The following is a 24517-nucleotide window of genomic DNA, read 5'->3' as shown; positions in this document are numbered from 1 at the left end:
AATTTACAAGTTTTTTAGCTTAACCTGCTCCATGTGTGTACAATCTCATAAAGTTGCCAAAATAGCAACAATTGATGATATCATGGGAAAAAAACTTACTGCCACAGGAAACCAAGCACTGTTGAGCCAACTTCTTTCTTTTCTGGTCCCTTGTTTTATACTTATTAGCTAAAACAAAAGACCTACTCAATTTCTTATACAAAGATGTGTATATCCATATCTAACTGAAATTAATGTGCCACAGTAGAAAATGTCCATGCTCACAGTTCATCAATGCTTTGGGATTCCGAACTATTTTCTGGTATGGAAATAGTAGCATCTCCAACTCGAGCGGATGCATGCTGCTCCTGTAATAACCAAGGAATGCAATGGTTCTCCCAAGTCCACAGTACATACACATTTGTTGTAAAGTGCCTGCTACAATTTTCTGGTCCTCAGCTCCAACCCTGGCTAAACCAACACAGAGAGTCTCCTCAGTGATTGCTGGTTCTTCTCATATTCTTTGATTCTGAACAATTTCCAGAAGTTGCTGGGCTGCTTGGTTTACACGGATATACTGAGGAGGTTCATAGCTCTTCCTGCCCTTGATTAGATTTTCCAAAGACTGCTTCTTTACTTTGATGTCTAGTAAGCAAATGTGTGCATGCCATTCTGTCTGTTCTTTTTTACTTTGTCAAACAAGCTTTCTGGTCTCCAAGTGTCTGTCCAAAAAACAATAGAAACTGTCTCACTAAATTTATATAACTATAAACCACAGCACCCTACAGCATTCATTATGGAGGCATTATGAATAACATGATAAGGGATTCCCAACTTTGCTGTTCTCAGAATAAGATCGCTGTGTGTCATAGCTCGGGGCTTCCTTCCCTACAGTCAGGACTGAGGTGTAGGCTTCCAAGTACACTTGACTGCAGCATCTTATAATTTCCAGTGAAGACTGTGATGTCTGGCATCTCCCAGGCCCAAGCCGATCAAGTAAAGCATTTCGAACTCCCAGGGGAGGTGACCGATGAGAGAATGTGAGCTGGTCCCCTGTGCTCCGCCAAGTAATAATCACAGCCAGCTTTTACAGTGAAGCAGCTCTTAAGCAGCAGAGCCATGCCAACCAGGTCCCAACATTTAATTTTTAATGTCCATCGATGTCCCCATAAAATATAGTTAAGCTACTTAATGTCATCTGATTTTTGTAAAATATCCTTTTTATTGATATGACCTCTGTGTTTAGTAGAGATCACTATATTTCTGTTACTTAGGGCTAAATAATCACACCAGCAAACATTGATTAAGCCTACTTGTGTAGGAAGTTTGGAAGATCTGTAGGCCTTAAACTGACTAAATATTTTTGACTCTGGAAGTTTCTCTTGTTATCAGACACTTCTGCCTAAAAATCTCTATTTTATAGCCTTCAGTCTTACTTATTCTTGGGGGCTAACACAAGTGTGTATCTTAAGTTGCATTTAATTATTGTTTCTTTTTTTAAATGCCCAGGAATGGCTAAGTTTTAGGTTTAACTGTTTCACTAGGTGTTTGAGATCAAGCTGGTCAAATGGACTTGTTCCTGTCTGTTGTTAAGAGACAGCTGAGTTCCCACAGGGGTCACTCATGGGGAACTTGAGAGTAGTTTTTTAGCTATATTAGTGCCATTTTCTAGGTAGGGTCTTCTTGATGAGGTGTGTCTTCCTTTAAAAAACATTAGGGATGTCTCCCTTTTCTAATGACCCTCCTCTTTGTAGCAGGTGTGCTGATAGGCTTCTTCTGCAGTGGCCTCATTAATCTTACTGATCAGGAGGTCATGTGGCCCAGAATTGCAAAGCTCCTTAGAGAAGTTCTCTTGTTCCCTGGATTTAGGCTGATTCTGAGGGCAAGAGACAAATATTGGTTTTCTTGGCCCCTTTATTTTAATCTCAGTCTTTAAATTTTAATCTTAAACATCCAGCAAACCAGCTCACCAGTCATAAAATAAGAGTACTGGGCTTTAACTTCAATGTGTATAACTTTACAATCACTTACCCCCTTTATTTAATTGGGTCATATTATCTGTTCTATAGGTGATGGCTTATTATCTCAAGTTAATTTAGGTTGTTTGTTCTTGAAGCAGTACCTCTGCAAAATATTAACTGGCAACAGTTTTGGAGTTTACAAGAAAAATACAAACTGGAATTAACAAGAGTAAAAACATACTTAGTGTGTGTAATGTCTATCTTGAATTTTGGCTGAGTTATACATTATATCCTCTATTTAAGATCACAGTAATTTTGCAACAAAAATTAATTTTTTGAATAAGACGGGAGGCAGAGCCTTATCTCAGATAAGGCCCAGCTCTCTACAAATCTTAGGTTAAGTGTTCTTGTTCTAAAGTTGATTGTCTCTTTTTTAAAAATATCATTTTACAAAAGTTTACATATATTCTTTCCTGAGTCTATACACAATATGACATTACATCTAAAACATGAATCAAGGAAAGGATAAGATAAATTTTAACATTCATTTTGTGGAAAAAGAGGCAAAATGCTTTTAGGATTCACAATATTAACCTTTAAATACATCAGGCTCATCTTTTTTCAAATTTTTAAAAAATTTTATCTGTTCTAATTAATCATACATGACATTAGAATGCACTTGTATGTTTTGACAGATCACATATAAATGAAGTATAATCTCTCATTTTTCTGATTATACATATTGTAGGATCACATCAGTCATGCAATCATACATGTACATGAGTTAATAGTGTCTGTTTTGCTCTACTATTGTTTTTCCCTTATACCCCTTCCCTTCCCTTCACTCCCCTCTATCTAATATAAAGTAACTCCTTTCTTACCTATTCCTCCACCCTTATTGTAAATTAGTATCTGCATATCAGAGGAAATATTTGGCCTTTTATTTGGGGGTTAGGCTTATTTCACTTAGCATGATATTCTCTAATTCAATCCATTTACCACAAATGCCAGAATTTCATTCTTCTTTAAAGCTAAGTAACATTCCATCATATGTATGTGCCACATTTTATTTATCCACTCATCTGTTGAATGGCATCTAGGTTGGTTCCATAGTTTACCTATTGTTAATTGAACTGCTATAAATATTGATGTGGCTGTGTCACTGTAGTGTGCTGATTGTAAGTCCTTTGGGTATAGGCTAAGGAGTGGGATAGCTGGGTCAAATGGTTCCCTTCCAAGTTTTCTCAGGAATCTCTATACTGCTTTCCAGAGTGGCTGCACCAATTTGCAAACCCACCAGCAATGTATGAGTGTACCTTTTTCGCCACAGCCTCACCAACACCTATTGTTGCTTGTATTCTTGATAATCACCATTCTAATTGAGGTGAGATGAAATCATGGGGTAGTTTTGAATTGCATTTCTCATTACTAGAGATGTTGAACATTTTTTCTTTTATCTATTGATTGCTTGTATATCTTCCTCTGTGAAGTGTCTGTTCAGTTCCTTAGCCCATTTATTGATTAGAGTTTGGGTTAGGGTTAGAGATCTTTATTTCAGATATTGTACATTTCAGCTTCAGAATTTCAATTTGTGCTATTTTTATAATTTATCTTTATTGGCATTCTGTGTATTTATACATTGGTCTCCTGGTTTCCTCTACTTCTTTATACTTCTTTATATGGTCTTCTTTTTCCTCTACTTCTGGTTTACTTTAGGTCTTTGAGTATATTTAAGTCAGTTGATTTAAAGTCTTTATCTAGTAAACCTAACGTTTACTGTTCATCTCTTCTATAATGGGCTACACTTTCTTAATTCTCTTATGCTTTGTAATGGAGAGAACCGGACATTTTGAATATTATAATGTGGTGACTCTGTAAAGCAGATTCTTCCTATCCTCAGCACTTGTTTTGTTCTTTCTATACGCTGTAGTTGTTCCTTCAGTGAGTTTCCTAAATTATTTTTCTCAAGTGTGTATTTTTGTTTCTGTTTCCAGCCTTTGGAGAGAACGAAGGGCAGTGACACCAGTAACTAAAATTCTTAGAACCTATAATGATGGGATGAGTTTATATAGTCCATTCATTTTAATACTCACAACACTTTGCAATGAACACCATTATTCATTTTACAGATAAGAAAAGTGAGACTCAAATAGGTTAAGTTCTTTGCACAAAGACAAGTCTAAATAAGATTCCCATCCAACTTTATTTCACTCTAAAGCCTATTGTCTCTGTGTTATGCTATCTTTATTTATTTATTTTTTAAATTCTTAGTATAAGAGAAGCCATTCTGTTTGTGAGCCAACAGGAGAGTGGGAAAAAGGATGTCATCACCAGGGACAAATAACCTTTGGTGTGTTTGTTGTACTTTGTAGTCAGCTTTCTGTCACTGTGACCAACAAACCTGACAAAAACAACTTAGTAAAGAGAAAGTTTATTTTGGTTCATGGTTTCAGGAGTTTAGTCCATAGTTTTCCAACTCCAATACTCTGGGCCCAAGGTGAGGCATAACATTATGGTGGAGGGCATGGTAGAGGGAAGCTGTTTACCTTACTGCAACCAAAAGCAGAAAGTGGAGAGGGGTTGCAGGGAAGAATGACCCTTCTAGGGCATGCCCTCTGTGACCCACTTCTTCTCGTCACACCCACCTGCCTATAATTACCACACAGTTTATTCAAACTAGTATAGACTGATTAGGATATAGCTTTAACAATCCAATCATTTTACCTCCAAACATTCCTGCATTACCACAGGAGATTTGGGGGAACACCTCATGTTCAAACCATAGCATATACATTCTTAGGGACTATACTGAATTCTAGCATAATTGAACTTGGAGTTAAGAAGTGTCAGTGTAATCTTACACAGAAATCTCCTCACTTAGCCTAGATAATGGGAACAGGCAGAAGGACACAGAGGGATGCGATTCTGGAATATTCCAGAAGATGCCCTATTGATGTCACCTACATATATTATTTAATGACTGCCACCAAGGTGGACCGCAAACACAGAGCTGAGGTCAATATTTCCCATTTACTTTTAAAATGGAAGCAAAGCCAATTTTTCCCAGATTGGCCCATAGAAACCTCCTTTTCATCTCCACATTCCCCTGGGAAAGACTTTGTTTGTTGAAATAGCTGAGATGATCAGAGAACTTTTCAGAAAGCTCTCTTCCTTGGAGGTTTAATTGCCAGAGACTGGGGACAAAGGTTTGGCAGAGGAAGGGTCTCCAAGGATTTGTGAAAACAAGTGACTTTCCTGAGTCACAGCAGAGGCAATAACAGTTGGTGGGAGTAAGGGGTGGCAATGAGTAAAACTTCTTGGTCAGGCACTGGACCTAACCCAGCAAAGGATTTCATCAACAGGTGAGAAACTCTGCCCTCACTCCCTGAGAGCGACTTTTCCCCTCCTGATCCAGCTCACTCCCACTCTGCGCTCCTTTTGGTTGAAGGATGAATAATCTCTCTGTGCTACAATGATTATTTCTAGAAAGATTTTACTTACCCCTAAAGATTCTGCCAGGGTTTTAGGATGGAGTTCTCTTTTCCAGATTTTCTTTTTCTTAGCATCCATGTTCTCCCCCCATTTTAACCAAACAATTCACTTCTCAAAATTTTTCTATGAGCCTCATGGAAGGCATTGAGTATTTCCTCAGTGAGGATTGTGCTTCAAACAACTCCATCAACTCCTATTTTCACAACATAGAAGGAGATTCTAGAGTAGATTTGAATATGAACATTTCTTTCTCCACAAATTTCTCTTCTCTATTTCTCTTAGGTCCCTCCTGCTTTCTTTTCAGATCAATTTCATTTAATGATATAGAGGTACATTGGCTTCCCTTTGCTCAGAGTAATCTTGCAAACTTACTTATTGATCAGAGCAGCCATCTTGGGTGATGCTGAACTCTGTGCACCATCAATTGGGCTGCCCACCTCCTGATTCCCAGCTCATCCTGGTGTCACTGGTTCTGTGATTTCAGGTAAAGCTCTCCCTCTTTATGTCTTATATCCTCCCTCTTACCACATGCTTAGTAACATTTGCTTGCTCTACAACTATCCTTGATATTCTTTTGCTTATTATTTCTTAAGGTAGAAAGTTCTTGTATGGTTATATCTGGTTTCTAAAACATTGAATCCTTTTTCATAATCCTTATTCTTTGGGTAGAATTAGAGAAAATTGGAAGTGTTGTTTTTCCATCCAGTCATTTTATAGCTGAGGAGACTATGGTAAGAGTGGACACTATTTTTTTCTTTTCAAGTAAGGGAGGATTGAACAATGACTGGATTCTCTAAACCTGATACATGTTTTTCCTACACCCCACAGGGCCTGGGAGAGTTATCTGTTCCCTGTTAATACATGATTTAGATTTACATTTTGCCTGAAAAAATAGTAATTAAATTCACTTCTGCCCACCATCGATCTATATTTCTCATTCTCAGAAACAAGTTGCTGCTTGCTATTCCTCTGCCAACATATATTTTTTACCTTCTCATATTCTCTTCTATACACCTTCTTCTTGAAAGATAGTCAGGGTTCTGATCTTATTTAGAAAAACATGTTTTGGTGCATCTACACTCTTTTTCCCACTTTATAGGTTTTTTTCTTCTCTGTGGGAAAGTACTCCTTTGAATCTTATTTCTGTCCTTTTTGGTGCAGAGCTCTCCAACAAAACTCCCAGCTGTGCTTCTTCAGGAATTTCTTATGTACAGCCTTGGGCTTTGGTGAGGTCTGATCTGAAAGGTTCAGTAAGATCTCTCACTGGTGCCCAACTGAAAGTATATGTGTTGTAGTTACCTGGTAAAGTTTTACTGGTGACAAATTGTGTGTCATCTTGTATCAAGGGATATATTACACTAGAACGGGGCTTCCTTTATTAGTAAAGATAAATGTGTCTGATCACTTTATTTAAAGCATTTATAGAAAACCAATCATTTCATCAAATATAAGTCAGAGTAAACAGTGTTCAAGTTCCCTTTCAAACCAGAAATTTTGACTACCTATGCCACATGCTTCATAAAAAATCCCCTCATCTTTTATATTCTTCCAACTACCACCCTTGTCCAGAGCTTAATAAATGATGGAGGTTGTGATAACATAATAGCTGCCATGATATAATGGGTATTTCCTAGGCACCAGGCAAGCAGTAGGGCCTTTTATATACATTATTTAATTTATCCTCAGTTGCCATATGAGGAAATATTTCTTATAAAGTTATTACCCTAATTGTATAGATGATGAAACTGAACCTCAAAATTGGTTAAGGACTCTACCCAGTGTCACTCAGTGAGTAGCTAACTCCTGCTTGGGCTATCACAGTTGCTTCTGAACAGTTTCTCCTCTTCTTCAGTCTCCATGTCTGTCAACCATCTGTTGAATGGTCTTAGACCTGTCCTTTGATCAAGTCTGACAATGATCTCTGTTTGTTGAGTTTTTTGCATGAGAAGCAGCCAAGTGTCTGGAGCTTTTGAACACAGTAACTATTTTAATCTTCATAACTACCTGGAATTGATTATCCTTGTCTTCATTTAGCAGGTGACAGCCCAAGCCTCAGATATAATAATTGGATAAGTCCTAACTTTTAACCATTTCCTGGTAATATGGAAGGTCCCAACTCCTCAGCCTGGCATTAGTTCCAGGTGCCCTCCATGACTCCCTGTGTAGATCCTCTGTTGATTGGTCCAACTGGCCTTCCCATGAACACTGAAAGGATCAGAGGTTTCATAGGAGTGAGAGGGTTTGACGGCAATGCAGGCTTCTCACAGCCTTTCCCAGCAGAATGGGAATAGGTAGAGAGATGGCAGTTCTCACTGCATCTCTGAAGTCCTGGGGCAGGGCTCTTTACCATATTGACAAGAGGAGTGCTCTGTCCCTCTTCCTGGTTGCCCCTTCACCCAGCTATCCTTCCCCTTGTTTCTGGTCCCATCTGTATTGTTCTCCTTTCTCATGATGCCTATGTTTCTGCACTCTGTCACACTGTCTTCTTATTTTCCTTCTGTGCCTTCTAGGTAAAAGTAATTTCTGATATTTTAACATTTTCCTTCTTTTATTTTTCTCCATTGTTTCATGTCTCTTTCTCTTGTCTCCTTTTCCCTTTACTCTTTTAATCTCTCCCTTCCCCTCTTGATGTACTGTTAGTGTTTCTCCTCTTTCCTTTCCATTCTGATTTTCCCTCTTTCTCCTGTTTATTCTCTCTTAATTGCATTCTGTTTTGTTGCTCTCTGAGGTTCATGATTGTTCCCTAGGATGGGACTCTTGATTTGCTTCTAGAGGCTATGACTGATTGTGTGTGCTTTGGCAACAAAGAAATCACCTCCCACACTCCAGAGATTATACTTGGATTAGTATGCAATCAAGGTTAACTTTTCCTATGAAAATATGAACTTATTACTTTTACTTTTTTCAAAATATTTTCTAATCATTATTGTTTATGTGCTTAAAAAATGTTGTAATACAGGGTGAAATATATATCGGTTGTAGAGTACTTGCCTAACCTGTGCAAGTTCCTGGCTTTTATCTCCAACAAGAAAGAAAGAAAGGAAGGAAAGAAGAAAGAGAGAAAAGAAAGAGAAATTAATGTAGCATCATACTGTATTTTGAGAAGGTAATTTCCCCAAAGTTATTTTAACCATTTGTTCAGTAGATATTTACTCAGCAACTACAATGTGCTGTACATACATGTTGGTTCTTATCAATTTTTACAACAAATTCTATTGGATATCACTTCTACATTATATTTATTAAAGATTAAAATTCTAAAAGTGAAAATGTGTATACCATCTAGACTCTCTTTTCTACCCTAATCACAGTAATCTGATTCTTCTGATTCTTTCCTCTGAGGTAGTTTTATTAGTTTCTTCTATTTTATTTCAGAAATTTATATTTATGGACATATGTATATATGCATATACACACACTCTTTTACAAATATATGTGTAAAATGAAATATTATGTATTAGTACATGAAATATAGTTTAATATAATTATATTCTCTTTGTATTGCTATGAATGGAAACAGGGCCTCATGCTTTCTACAATCTACCACTGAGCTACACCTCCAATCCAGTACAATTATATGATTATTTGATTTATAATTTGTATAATGTGCAATCTATAATTTTGATTAACTCTCTAGAATCTGATATAACATGTTATATAAATTGCACATATATACATATTACACACACTTCTGTATAATGCCTCTTTCATATCATTATATTTTTAAATGATATTATTTAAGATTCTATATCAATACATAAGAAGCAATCTCATTCTGTTTCTAATTTTTGTCCTTACATTGTTTATTCAGTCATTTCTCTGTTGGTTAGATTTTTAAAGCTTTTTCTACTTTGAGTAGAAAATAAATCTATGCCTTGTAAGTCATTTTGCATATGGGCAAATATATTCATAAGATGAATTCCTGGAAGTAGAACTGCTCAAAATGTACTTTTATTTTGAAAAGATATCTTTGTCCTCTGAATGCTGGCTTTTCTATAGCATCTTATTCTTGTTTTTTCAAATATTATCTTCCTTATCTCATTCGTGTTGAAAAGAATTTTTTTTTGAAATCTTCTTGTTTCCTTGAAGATTCTCTTTCTTCATCCATATTGCTTTGTTGGCTTTCCTTCTCTTCACTGTGGAAAATTTTTTGATTGTCAGCTGCCCCTTGGTTATCTGCTCATATTAAAATGTGGGGTAATAAAAAACTAGGGTTCTCTGAGTATGTGGGTTAGGCATGTTAATTAAGGCTCCACTTTGAGTGATATAAGCTTTTTAGAAAGTTTTCCAACATTAATATCTTTAGATATTTCCTGGACCAGATCCCTGGCTGTAGAAAGTGGTTCTTTTCATTTCCCTTCAGAAGAAAATAGATCTGGTAATGAGAGCTAAGAGGGAGAAGAGGGCAGGCACCCCACATTTATCACTTTTCCACTAATGTTCAGGGCATCGCCACCTTCCCTGAGTCTCCCACGGTCTTGAATTCTGTTTCACCTTCCCTAGGGAATCTGTCTTATGGTTTTTGCCAGGGTAAGGGAGGGGCAAGACCCCCTGTGTGGAATGAAAAGAGATCTCTACATCAATGTGTTTCTATAGTAGACTTTCAAGCAATTCATATTTTGGTCTCATCTTCACCTCAACTTATATTGTTGCCTCCTGCCACAAGTTCTTAAGCCCTTGTACCAATTCTGTGGTTATTTTTCTTTTTGGCCACTGTCAGTATAGAACTTAGCCTTTAAAGGTCTGCAAGTCAGTTACCAAGTGTCCACATGCTTCTACTGTCTCAAACAATGTTTTAATTATCTTTTTATTGTATCTGTGGTTACTGTCATTCTAGTGGGATTTTTGGAAGTAAGAGTGACAGGTATGTCCAATCATTCATTTTAACCCAGAACCAGAGTTTTTTAGACTCTCAGTATTTAGGTTAACTGTTTTAATTCTCAGGCTAATGAGATGGGAAACTCTAGGGTTATCATTAATGCAAGTCCTCTCTCCTTTCCCTAACACAAAGACAGAATTCCTCCTGCAAATATTGTTTTATCTGTGTGATTCTTTGCTCCAATTCTTCCCCTCTGCTGCTTGGAGTAAATCAGGAGGTCCTGAGAGATTTCTTGTGTAGCCTTTGCACCTGTTTTGGCTAGTATAAGACAGCAATTTTCATTTTGCCCCTCTCTTCGGGGAGGGTGCCATGGTGATCTTTTTCCACTTTCTCCTTCATCCCTGCTCAGTCTCTACTAGTTTTGTTCCTTCCAGATATGTTGTGTGTTTAGTTTTAAGTATTGCAATTTTGTGCAACAAGGACCATACATCTGCTCTTGATCTCCCTACTGCTTTGGGGGATTTCTGAAAGAACTCCAATTCTATCCCTCCATTTTCAAAATATAAATGTCTTATTGGTATTTGAAATGTGATCACATGACTTTTACAAATCAATTTTTTTTAAAATTTAAAACCACATAGTGTTGAGCCAGGAATAGGCATAGTTTTCCTCAACCTTTAAAAATTTTTTCACTAAAGTTTCATAATGTTTAGCTTTACGGTTGGCATATTTTCTTCCAGTCTTTAGAAATACTTAAGAATGCTCAGTAAAATTTTTTGTGAGTTATGAAAAAGCATATATATTCCATTGACTAAATATTATTTTACCATGTGACCTTATCATAATTTACTTAGTTATTTATTTATGTTGGGCATTTGGATTGTTGCCAGGGTTCAGCTCTAGCAGGGGTTGGGGGTCCTAGGGTGGATGGGAAGTGTTGGCATGATGGAGAAACAGCACACAGAGACACCAAGTGTTCTGAGGCTGAATCTTTTTCTGCCAGCCTTTTTATAGATATTTTTATTTAGTAATGATTATATCATTTTATGGTTAGTTTAAAATAAGTATAATTCATATAATGGCAGACTACAATCTTATTTTGATTCTCAAAGAATTAGACTAAACATAGGAAAAGCACAAATTATATTTATGACTAACCTAAATGTTTTTATTATGTAAAGTATCTCTAGAATCAACTATTAAAACTGGGAAAGCAACAAAGGCTAAACACTGCACCCAAGCTCAGAGGAATGCCTCTTTATCCATCTATTATTATACTAAAGCAATCACAGGCTTCTTTAAACTCAAGCACAGCCACGATTGTTTATTTTCATATATTTTATCCTTGTATTACTGCTAAATTTTCATTGTGCACTATTTTGTGTCCCAATACAGTAAAACCTTCCCAATGTTTTCCCAATAAGTTTCTAATGACATATTGATTATTAATATTAAAAAGCAACTACACATGGAGACATGCCACACCTATGGCCCCCAAGAGGGAGGACGATCAACAGAACCGTGTCAGTGTTGAGTCCTCTATTCCAACAGACCATGTCAAGTGTTGGAGTGGCAGGAAATAGATACAGCAGATTATCTCCAATTTTTCTTTTACTATGTTTCTTTAAAAATACTTTAAACTTTCATATCTGAAAGATTACCTCTGCTTCAGTTTCTCCATTTGTGAATTGGAAATGTTGATCATCCCTTAATTTATGAAGATTAGGTGCGAGGATGTAGCAGTGTGCTAATCTTGATGTCTGACATGTGAGAAATACTACAGTAATGTCAGTTGTTATCGATTTTAAACTGCTAAGCATTGCTTGTGTTCCCAATTCAATTTTTACTATCATCCTATATTATAATATTGTTATTTCAATTTAAGACAAAGAAACTGAAATGCCCAGTTCATGTGACTAAAAATATTTGATGCTTACGTACTAGTCCCAAAAAGAACAAATCTTTGATTTGTTCTCATCAGAGGCAGGAGCAGTTTCCCACAGATTGAAGAGCTTAAAATTAATTTCTTAACTATTGCAGAACATCCTAAAACTTAGCAACCACTGTCATCTGCATTTTTCTTAAAGACCCCACACATTATTTCCCTAAACCAAGTCACATTTAAAAAGGACAACATATTGTGCAAAGATAAACCTTCCTTGATATTCTAAGTGTAAACCTTCTGCTTCCAGATCCCTACCATCTCTCCAGTGCCTTGTAGGAACAATGGCCTGGGCGGGAAACCAGACTCTCATCTCCCACTTCATCCTCCTGGGCCTCTTCACCCACACGCCATTACACCTCTTCCTCTTCTCCATCATCATGATCATGTTTCTGGTGGCCCTCTCTGGCAACGGGCTCATGATCCTCCTCATCAATGTGGACTCCAGCCTCCACAGTCCCATGTACTTCTTCCTCAGCTGGCTGTCGCTCATGGACCTCATGCTCATTTCCACCATTGTGCCACGGATGGCCGCTGACTTCCTGCTGGGCAGTGGTTCCATCTCCTTTACAGGCTGCGGACTCCAGATCCTCTTCTTCCTCACCCTCCTGGGGGATGAATGCTTCCTGCTGGCCTTCATGGCCTATGACCGCTATGTGGCCATCAGCAACCCACTGAGGTACTCGGTGGTGATGAGCCGCCGCATCTGCTGGCTCATGGTGGCATGGTCCTGGCTCTTTGGACTGGTGGATGGGCTGATCCAGGCTGTCTTCACACTGCACTTTCCCTACTGTGGTTCCCAAGAGATTGACCACTTTTTCTGTGAGATCCCCTCAGTGCTCAAGCTGGCCTGTGCTGACACCTCCCTTTATGAGACCATGATCTACGTCTGCTGTGTCCTCATGCTGCTCCTGCCTTTCTCTGTCATCTCTGCCTCCTACCTGCGGATCCTGGTGGCAGTGCTCCGCATGCGCTCTGTGGAAGGCCGGCAGAAGGCCTTTGCTACCTGCTCCTCCCATATGATGGTTGTCTCCCTCTTCTATGGGGCAGCCATGATCACCTACATGCGACCCCAGGCCTACCACTCCTCCAAGCAGGACAAGGTGGTCTCTGCCTTCTACACCATGATCACCCCCATGCTCAATCCTCTCATCTATAGTCTGAGGAACAAGGAAGTGGCCAGGGCTTTGAGGAAACTCCTGGGAAAGTGTCCCTGTGGTGGAGGACATTAAGTTGATGCTGCCATCTGATGATGTGGGCTCTGCAGCCAGGGGACCTGGGTCAGCCAATTGTAGTTTGATTAGAGGAGAAACAAATGTGCCCTACTGAAAACAAAACACCTTTCTGACCAGAGTTAATCAAATTAACAGGTCAATTTAATCCATCATGCTCATGCTGAGTGAAAGGCTGGGCTTATCAGGTTACAAAGAGTAGAAGAGAGAAGTCTTCATTCCACAGCTACTGGGAGAGTCAGCAGGTGAGAGCTGTTTTGTCCCTCTCCAGGAAATGCTCATTACTAAGGAAAGTCAACTTGCCCCAAGTCCTGCCCTCTTCTTTGGGGCTTTCTGCATTCCATTACTTTAGTTCTTAAATAGCTGGAATTACAGGCATAAACCACTATGCCTGGTGGAATCTATTTATTTTTGATAACACTTCTAATGCTTTTCTGATATTAAAACAGTCTCATCAAATTTTTTATGATTAATATTTGCAATGTATATCTTTGTTATTTTCTCTAATATCATTTTTAAATATTTTCTTTTATTCATTATACACAAATAGGGTACAGCTTTTCTTTTCTCTGGCTGTGCATGATGCAGAATCACACCATTTATGTAATCATACATATATGTAGCATACTGATACTTGTCTCATTCCATTATCTTTCCTTCTCACTGCCTCTTCCCTAACTGCCATTTCCCTCTACACAATCCAAGGTTGATCTATTCTTTCCTTACCTCTTCCTCCCCCACCCCCACTGTCTTTTGTATAATCATCCACTTATCAGAGAAAACATTTGGCCTTTGGGTTTGAGGATTGGTTTAATTTACTTAGCATTATATTCTCTAATTCCATCCATTTACCTGCAAATGCCATAATTTTATTCTTCTTTATGATTGAGTAATATTTTATTGTGAATATATACCACAGTTTCTTTATCCATTCATCAATTGAAGGGCATCTAGGTTGGTTCTACTATTGTAAATTAAGCTGCTAAAAACACTGATGTGGCTGTGTCTTATGCTGATTTTAAGTCCTTTGGGTATAGGCCAAGGAGTGGGATACCTGGGTCAAATGGTGCTGCCATTCCAAGTTTTCTAGGGAATTTCCGTACTGCTTTCCAGAGTGGCTGCATCAATTTACAATCCCACCAGCAGTGTATGAGTGTACCTTTTCCCACACATCCTAGCCAACACCTATTGCTGCTTGTATTCTTGATAATAGCCATTCTAATTGGGGTGAGATGAAATCTTAGGGTAGTTTTTATTTGCATTTCTCTTATTACTAGAGATGTTGAACATTTTTTTCATGTATCTGTTGATCCCTTGTATATCTTATTCTGTGAAGTGTCTGCTCAGTTCCTTAGCCCATTTATTGACCGGGTTCTTCGTATTTTTGGTGTAAAGTTTTTTGTGTTCTCTATATATTCCGGAGATTAGTGCTCTATCTGAAGTGTTTATGGTAAAGATGTTCTCCCACTCTGTAGGCTGTCTCTTCACATTGTTAATTGTTTCTTTGCTGAGAAAAAACTTTTTAGTTTGAATCCATCCCATTTATTGATTCCTGTTTTTATTTCTTGTGATTTGGGAGTCTTTTCAAGAAATCTGATCCTACGCCAACATGATGAATATTTGAGCCTACTTTTTCTTCTATTTGGTGCAGGGACTCTGGTCTAATTCCTAGGTCCTTTTTGTGTTGAATTTTGTGCAGGGTGAGAAAGAGGGGTTTAATTTCATTTTGCTGTAAATGGGTTTTCAGTTTTCCCAGCCCCATTTGTTGAAGAGACTGTCTTTTCTCCATTGTATGTTTTGGCACCTTTGTCTACTATAAGATAACTGTATTTATGTTGATTTGTCTCTGTGTCCTCTATTCTGTACCATTGGTCTACCTGTCTATTTTGGTGCAAATAGCCTGCTGGTTTTGTTCCTACTGTTCTGTAATATAGTTTAGTTTCCAGTATTCTGATACCTCCTGCTTCTTTCTTCTTGCTAAGGATTGCTTTGGTTATTCTGGGTCTCTTTTATTTTTCCAAATGAATTTCATTTTTGCTTTCTCTGTTTCTGTGAGGTATGTCATTGGGATTTTAATTGTAATTGCATTGAATCTTTATAGTACATTTGGTAGTATGACCATTTTGACAACATTAATTCTCCCTATCCCAGATTGTGGGAGATCTTTCCATCTTCTAAAATTCTCTTTAATTTCTTTCTTTAGTGTTCTATAGTTTTCATTGTAAAGATCTTTCACCTCTTTTGTTAGATTGATTCCCAAGGTTTTTTGTTTGTTTGTTTGTTTGTTTGTTTTAGGCGATTGTGAATGGAGTAGTTTTCCTAATTTCTTTTTCAGAGGATTCATCACTTATGATTAGAAATGCATTCGATTTATGACTGTTGATTTTATATCCTGCTATTTTGCTGAATTTATTTATTAGTTCTAGAAGCTTTCTGGTGAAATTTTTTGGATCCCTAAATGTAGAATCATTTCACCAACAATAGAGATAGTTTGAGTTCTTCTTTTCTATTCGTATCTCTTTAATTTCTTTGGTCTGTCTAATTGCTCTGGCTAGAGTTTCAAGGACAATGTTGAATACAAGTAGTGAAAGAGGGCATCACTGAATTGTTGCAGTTTTTAGAGTGGATACTTTCAGTTTTTCTCCATTTAGAATGATGTTGGCCTTGGGCTTAGTGTAGATAGCTTTTACAATGTTGGGTATATTCCCACTATCCCTATTTTTTCTAGTGTTTTGAACATGAAAAGGTGCTGTATTTTGTCAAATGCTTACTCTGCATCTATTGAGATGACCATATAATTCTTTATTTGTATCTATTGATATGATAAATTATGTTTCTTGATTTACATATGTTGAACCAAACCTGCATCCCTGGGATGAACTCCACTTGATTGTGGTGCACTATCTTTTTAATATGATTTTGTATGTGAGATGCCAGGATTTTAATGATAATTTTTCCATCTATGTTCATCAGGTATATTGGTCTGAAGTTTTCTTTTCGTTTGTTTGTTATTTCCACAATCCCATAGTGCTGGGGACTCCAGCATGAGAGGCAGGCACTCTACGAGATGGGTTAAATGGCCTGCACATGAAGTTTTCTTTTCTTGCTTTGTCTTTGTCTGATTTGGTAGCAGGGTGATCTTAGCTTCATAGAATGGGTTTGGAAGGATTCTCTCCTTTTCTATTTCATGGAATACATTAAGTAGTATTGGAATTAGTTCTTCTTTGAAGGTCTTGTAGAACTCAGCTGAGAATCCATCTGGTCCTGGGTTTTTCTTGGTTGATAGGCTTTTGATGGTTTCTTCTATCTTATTGCTTGAAATTGATCTGTTTAAATTGTGTATGTCCTCTTGATTCAGTTTGGGTGCAACATATATCTCTAGAAATTTGTCAGTGTCTTTGAGTTCTATTTTGTTGCAGTATAGATTTTCAAAATAGTTTCTAATTATGTTTTTTACCTCAATAGTGTCCATCGTGATATTTCCCTTCTCATAACACATTTTAGAAATTTGAGTTTTCTCTTTCCTTTTCATTAGTATGGCTAAGGGTTTATCCATTTTATTTATTTTTTCAAAGAACCAACTTTTTGGTGTGTCAGTTTCTTGAATTATTTCTTTTGTTTCAATTTTAATTATTTCACTCTGATTTTAATTGTTTACTGTCTTCCATACTTTTGGTGTTGATCTGTTCTTCTTTATCTAGGGCTTTGAGCTATAGTGTTAGTTTATTTGTTAACTTTTTCTTCTTTTATTGAATGCACTCCATGCAATGAATTTTCCTTAGTATGGCTTTCATAGCATCCCAGAGAATTTGATATGTTGTATCATCATTCTCATTTACCTCTAAGAATTTTTTTATCTTCTCCCTGATGTTTTCTGTTACCCATGCTTCATTCAATAACATATTATTTAGTCTCCAGGTGTTGGAGTAATTTCTGTTTTTTATTTTGTCTTTGATTTCTAATTTCATTCCATTATGATCTGATAGAACACAAGGCAGTATCTCTATTTTTTTGCATTTCCTAAGGGCTGCTTTGTGGCATAACATATGGTCTATTTTTGAGAAGGTTCCATGTGCTGCTGAGAAGAAAGTGAATTTGCTCATTGATGGATGGAATATTATATATATGTCTGTTAAATCTAAATTATTGATTGTGTTATTGAGTTCTATGGTTTCTTTGTTCAGTTTTTGTTTGGAAGATCTATCCAGTGGTAAAAGAGGTATGTTAAAGTCCCCCTGTATTCTTGTATTGTGGTCTATTTGATTCCTGAAATTGGAAGGATTTGTTTGATGTACATAGATGCTCCACTGTTTAAGGCATAAATATTTATGATTGTTATGTCTTATTGATGTATGGTTCCCTTAAGCACTATGAAATGTCCTTCCTTATCCCTTCTGACTAATTTTGACTTGAAGTTCACTTTATCTCATATGGGGATGGAAACCCCTGCTTTTTCACTTAGTCCATGTGCATGGCATGTTTTTTCCCTTCCTTTCACCTTCAGTCTATAGATGTCTTTTCTTATAAAATGAGCCTTTTGAAGGCAGCATATTGTTTGATCTTTTTTAAAATCCAATATGACAGTCTATGTCCTTTGATTAATGAGCTTAGGCCATCAACATTCATTATTATTATTGAGATATTATTTGTTTCCAGTCATTTTACTTATTTTTGGTTTTTAACTTGACTGTTTCTCCTTTGATTGGCTTTTCCTTTAGTGTAGTTCCTCCCTTTGCTGACTTTCATTGTTGCTTTTCATTTCCTCTTTATGGAATATTTTGCTGAGAATGTTCTTTGGTGCAGATTTTTGTAAATTCTTTTGACATTTGTTTATCATGGAAGAATTTCATTTCACCATCAAATCTAAAGGTTAGTTTTGCTGGGTATAAGATTCTTTGTTGGCTTCCATGTTCTTCTAGAGATTAAAATATGTCATTCCAGACCCTCCTAGCTTTTATGGTCTGGCCTGAGAAATCTGCTGATATCCATATTGGTTTCTCTCTATATGTACACTGGTACTTTTCTCTAGTGGCCTTTAAGATTCTATCATTATTTTGTATGTTGGGCATTTTCATTACATGGTGACTTGCTGTGGCTCTGTTGTAATTTTGTGAATTTGGTGTCCTATAAACCTTTGTATTTGATTTTTTCATTTCACTCTGCAGATTTGAGAAATTTTCTGATATTATTTCATTGAATAGATTGATCATTCCTTTGATTTTTATCTCTGTGCCTTCCTCAATTCCAATAATTCTTAATTTTGGTCTTTTCATGTTATTCCGTAATTCCTAGAGGTTCTGTTCATGATTTCTTACCATCTTCTCTGTGGTCAACTTTATTTTCAAGATTAAATGTTTTATCTTCATTGTTTGAGGTTCTGTCTTCCAAGAGATCTAGTCTGTTGGTGATGTTTCTAATGAATTTTTAATTTGGTTTATTGTTTCCTTCATTTCAAGAATTTCTGGCTTTTTTCAGAATCTTTTTCTCTTTATTGGAGTGATCTTTTGCTGTATTTGCTCTTTTAACTCTTTATTGGAATGATTGTTCATTGACTGCATTTGCTCTCTTATATCATCCTTTACTTTACAGATCATTTCAAATATGTACATTCTGAACTCTCTTTCTGACACATCTTCTACCATGCTGTCAATTGATTCTATTAATATAGCATCTTGGTTTGTTTGGGGCATTTTCTTCCCTTGTTTTTTTATGCTGTTCATGATTCTTTTCCTCTAGCAGTGGAGATCAGAGGTATTACAGTTTCCCCCCTGAAGGTTTATAGTATCCCTTCAGGTTTCTAATACCTCACCCTTAAGGGGGAGATCAATATTAGCAGCACAAACAATATGCAGCCTTAAACCAAATAGCCCCTATTAAGATGTTAAAGTATTGTCATAATAAAGAGAGATGATGAGTTTTATTATTATCTACAGCATAAACAATAGGTTTGCAATAAGGTCTATGATTTCTAATGGTGGACAAAGAGGATGGGGAGGGGTGTAGGATGTAATGTTAATGAGATAAGAAATGAATATATAGAAGTACTAGATCATAGGGAGAGTGAAATAAGAGTCAAAATAAGTTGGTTGTTAGCATGAAAAAAAGGAGAAAGAGACTCCAGGGAAACAGATAAATAAGAGGAAAATAGAGAAAAATAATTTTTAAAATAGAAAGGAATAATAATAATTTTTAAAGCTCTACAAAAATGAAATATATTATTCAAACCTTCCAGTCTTCAGTGGCCTGATGCATGAGAGGTACTTGATAATGTGGTGTCCCAGGATGGGAACTGCCCCAAGTAAAGATGGTGACATCAGTGTTAGGGACTCTGATGGTGGACAGAGTCATTCCCCACTTGTTGGTAGATGGGGAGCTGCATCCTGGGCCCCACATTGCTGAACCCAAGTGGGTCGAGGCATTGGAGATTCCCCTGGTGGGTGTGGCAGCATGCTGGAGATCCACACAGGTGAGCTGAGCCTGGGGGGCCCAGTACTCCAAACCTTCATTTCTTGGAGACAAATTGCTCTAAAGAATAAAACATAATAGACACAGTGTTAAGAGTAAATTAATGGAGCTGAAGAAATGGCTTGCTTTGGAGAGCACTCACCTAGCATGCTCAAGGGCCATGGTTTGAATCCCAGGAGCCTCAGAGGGGAAAAAAAAAATTAACAAAGACCCTCTGGTCGCTGGAAATTCCTAGGGATTTTAAAACTGTGCACTAGGGACCAAGGACATAGAGCAGACATATTCTTTGCTACCCATAGAGGCTGGTTGTGGAGGTTTCATAGGCAGGACCTGAGTAACATTTGCCCAGGACTCTGATTTATGTTTTCTAAATCCAAATTTGGATGCTCCCTGACTTGAAGCCAGGGGTTGGTTGGAATGACTCCTCCTGTGAGATCCCATGCCTGAGTTATCCTCTGCTTTCCACTCAGCTATCTTACCAAAAGCATGCAAAATCCTTGACTATGGTTTCTTTCACTTTCAATGCCTAACAAAGTCTCTATTGCAGGGAAGAGAAGATTACAGATATTTGGTTTCACTTTTCAGTTCCTGGAAATGGTGCTCTACAGTGTTGGGCTTCTTCCTTCTGTGCTGTTGGCCAGATTCCTGGGAGGGCAAGCAAACACCAAAGATAATTTAAGCCCCACAGCTCCTCACACACAGTCCAGGGTGAAGTACAGCCTATTTTTACCTGTGGGAGCCACACAAGCACACAGGACCAGGACTGCAAGGGGAGAACAGGTCTACACAGCAGTTACTTCCTATATTCGGCTGCAGGGACCCCTTCTCCAAACCCAACTTTTTTTGATCTTCCAGTAGAGGACTAGGAGCTCAACTGTGACACTTTTTCTCTACAGAACTGGTGAGTGGAAAATATTATGGAATTAATTCAGCTTAAAAAGGGAATTGTAAATCTGTGGTTCTGAGGGTAGGATCTCCTAGTTGCTCAATATGAGGTGCCATGGACTGAAAGGCTGAAAGGCAGGATGGTTGATGGATATCTAAAAGCCATTCAGAGAATTTAAATATTTGGGACATTTTTCAGAGGCCAGTCACAGGAAAACTCCATTCCTCTTCATCGTAGAAAGACCACAAAAAGTCAGGGTGCCAATAGATATTGACTTTCACTGAGAACATCTGAAATCTAACATTCCTCATCTAATATCCAAATATTTTTCACTCAGAATAAGGGGCATGTCATGTAAACATAGAAACACAGGAGCCCCTATGTCTTCAATTCAGCCCTGACTTTACCTCTCCTTACCAAATTGTGGTCTTGACCTTTGCCTCTATCTATGCAAGAGCTCTGCATTTAAAAGGAGGAGTTTTACTTTGAATCCCAGTTCTGAGTTTTGCTAATAGCAGGATTCTACTGTTCTCTCAACCTGTCTCATTTTTTCATAACTTGAAGGTGAGAATCATTATAATGTCCTAATGGGGCTGTTAGGATGAAGTGAGGAATGTACAGATGCATCACTTAGTTTTATTTAATGTATATTTTCACATCCCCCCCCCCGCATTTCTTCTCTGCTTACACTCAGTGGACACACTCTGAATACCTGGAAGATAAGGTCATAGCAATTCTATATAGTGCTCTGCCCCAGCTACTACCACCTAATTCCTGTAGCAGAAAACAGTATTTAAGAAGCTTGTGCACAACTTTAGGCAAGGTAAGGGATCTGAACAAGAGGACATGGCTTTTGTGTGTTGAAAGTTTCTCAGGACACAGAAGTTTGATCACTCCAACAAAGGCCTCCAGCCTTTGTCACTGGGGTTCCATTCTCTTTATCTGCTCAACTCCTCAGGACCTATCTCCATGATTTTCATGACATCCTGTATTATTTGCCCTGGCATCCTTTGTAAATGCACTAGTCCAAATCAACATCTGTTGGGATTCAAGTCTCACTCTGTTGAATCCTCTTCAAGTCTCTGGCTGTTTTCCACTTTAAAACTCACTTTACTTATTCTGCTTTGCCAGACCTTATATTTTCCAGAGGGAGGTGCAGGATGGGCTGCTTTCTGCACAATAATAGGTTGGCCCCATACATACTAGATGCACAAGATTTCATGCCAAGCAGTCAGAGTACTGACACCAGACCCATGAGTGACTGATACCTCCCCACCCACCCAGTGACAACTCGGTCATCTCAATTCTTCCATGGAGAATGCTTGCCATCCCTAGTCATGTATACACCAACCCAGGTCTTGTATAGATGCTCAGAAAAATTCCTTCCAAAATATTTCTTATCATTTCTTTTCCTGCTGGACTATATTCAATGACTTCCAGGAAGCTCCTGAAGGATGTGCCTAATCCCTCACTTGCAGCCAGATAGCATCTCTTTGACCTGCCTTCCTCTCAGACATTCACCTGAGTTGAGGTGCCTCGGTTCCTAGTCTAAAAATTCTGCCCTTTCTCTCTATGACATTCAGTATAGTGGTCTTGCACATCATTCATCATATTTGGTTCTGGGTGTGTGATTTCATCTGGTGCCTTATCTCAAGGTATAAGTCTTCTTTAATCAAAAATATCCGGTCTCCAGAACCGGGTTAATTTCATCAATATCAGGAAAGGTGACAGAGGCACCTCCATGGCATGGCTGATTTGTACAAGAACCCCTTCTGACCGTACTATAGTCTTTGATCATACCATCTCTTCTACTGATGACAGTTTCTACACTAGTCAGTTCCCCAGGTATCTGATCTTCCACCCTCATTGTGGGCCCATTTCACACACCAGCTTGAGGTAGGTGAAGGTTAGAGTCTCAATACAGGTGGACTGACTCTTACAAAATCATATGTTAACTTCCTTTTTTAGTCAAGTTTTAATTTCACAGAAAAAATAAGAGAAAGATAAACATTTCCCATATGCTCACTGCCCCTACATATGCATAGTATCCCCCCTTATAAACCCATACACACACTCTTGGTATGTTTGTTACAACTGACATGTTTGTTCATTGACACATGCTAATCGCCCTGTGTTAGTCAACTTTCCATTACTGTGACAAGATACCTGAGAAAATCAACTTAAAAGATAAAAAATTATTTTGGTTCATGGTTATAGAGGTTTTAACTCATGATAATTTAGCTCCGTAGCTTCTGGGACTCTGGGGAGGAAGAATGTCATGGAAAGGGGGCACATGGAAGAGCAAAGCTGCTTACCTAATGGGTCCCAGGAAGAAGAGGGTGAGAGAGGAAGGGGCCAGGTACAAAATATACCCTTCAAGATGACCTACCTTTTCCAACTAGGGCCACCTCTTAAATTTTCTACCACCATCAAATAGCACATTAGCAATGAATGGATAAATTAACTAATCCATGATGAGGTCAGAGCCCTCATTATTTCATCCCCTCTGAAAGCTCTACCTCTGAACATTGCTGCATTGAGGACCAAACCTTCAACACATGTGCCTTTAGGGGACTTTCCAGATCCAAACCCTAATGCAACCATGGTTCCTAGTGTTCTATATGCTAAAGGTTTGGACAAATGTATAATGGCATGTATCCACTTTGATAGTATCATACAAAATTTTTTGTTGTCCAAAAAAATCCACTGTACTTTGCCTTTTCATACCCCCTAAAGTTCCTGGCAACCACTGCTCTTTTGACTTTTTCCAAAATTCGACTTTTCAAGAATATCATATAGGTTGAAGTCATACAATATGTAGCCTTTTTAGATGGTCTTCTTTTGCTTAATATTAGACATTTAAGATTTAAGCTTTTCAACTTCTTTTAATTGCTTGATAGTTTGTTTAGTGCTGAATAGTATTCCATTTTTTTATATTCCATAGTTTATTAATCCACTCACCTACTGAAACTTGTCCTGGTTGTTTCCAAGTTTTGGCGAATAAAGCTTGTAGAAACACCATGTACAGGTTTTTGTTCAAAAAAATGCTTTCAGTTCCTTTGGGTAAATATCAATATATATATCAAATATACCAAGCTGTGTTCCAAAACAGATGTACATTTTGCATTCCTACCTGCAATAAAGGAGAGTGCCTGATGGTCCACATTCTTGCTGTCATTTGATAGTGTCACTGTTCCGGCTTTGGCCATTCTAGTGTGTAATCATACAAAATTGATGTTTTTATTTGTACTTCCCTGATAATGTATGATGTTGAGCATATTTTCATTTGAGAGCAAAGGAGACCTTAACCTATGAAAGATGTAGGGTGCGCTCACTTCTTGGGACTTTGGAACATCAGCCATGGCCCCCTTCTTCCTGCTGGGAGAAGTCTGTATTATTACCTTTAAATAAAACCTGCTTAATATGCTTGCCTTGGCTGCTTCTCTAGTGTTCAATCTTCAACATTAGAAGGAGCAGAACTGGTCACTGGTAAATGATGGTATCAAAAGCACCCAGAAAACCACTCTAAACACGGGAACTCAGACAAGAGATTTTATGAAGCAGATGAACAGAGTGTCTGTCCTTGAGATGCGGGGAGGAGGAGGTGGGGAAACAGGGAGAGAGGGAGAGGGGAAGAGGGGCAGAGGGGCAGAGGGGGAGAAGGGGAGAAGGGGAGAGGGGGAGCGGGGGAGAGAGGTAGAGGGGGAGAGGGGGAGAGGGGGAGAGGGGGAAAGGGCACAA

The 24517-nt window shown here is 37.9% G+C and overlaps 1 protein-coding gene and 1 pseudogene across 2 annotated transcripts; one reads left to right on the top strand and one right to left on the bottom strand.

The window, feature by feature from the left end:
• Nucleotide 1: 1 nt before the first annotated feature.
• On the bottom strand, nucleotides 2–1108 carry LOC306663720 (diphthine methyl ester synthase-like; annotated as a pseudogene). The gene has a single exon. The product of its transcript is annotated as a diphthine methyl ester synthase-like (transcript).
• An 11369-nt stretch (nucleotides 1109–12477) lies between these two features.
• Nucleotides 12478–13425, top strand: LOC306664285 (olfactory receptor 2V1-like; the record flags this gene model as incomplete). The annotated part of the gene is made up of 1 exon (XM_079145129.1): nucleotides 12478–13425. The coding sequence occupies one exon, from the start codon at nucleotides 12478–12480 to the stop codon at nucleotides 13423–13425; it is 948 nt and encodes a 315-aa protein (XP_079001255.1).
• Between the last annotated feature and the right edge of the window lie 11092 nt (nucleotides 13426–24517).

This window comes from Sciurus vulgaris (assembly GCF_902686455.1).
Source record: "Sciurus vulgaris genome assembly, chromosome: 6".
NCBI classification, from domain to species: domain Eukaryota; kingdom Metazoa; phylum Chordata; class Mammalia; order Rodentia; family Sciuridae; genus Sciurus; species Sciurus vulgaris.
Note: the sequence above shows the minus strand (reverse complement) of the source record. Positions and strands in the feature narration are given on the sequence as shown.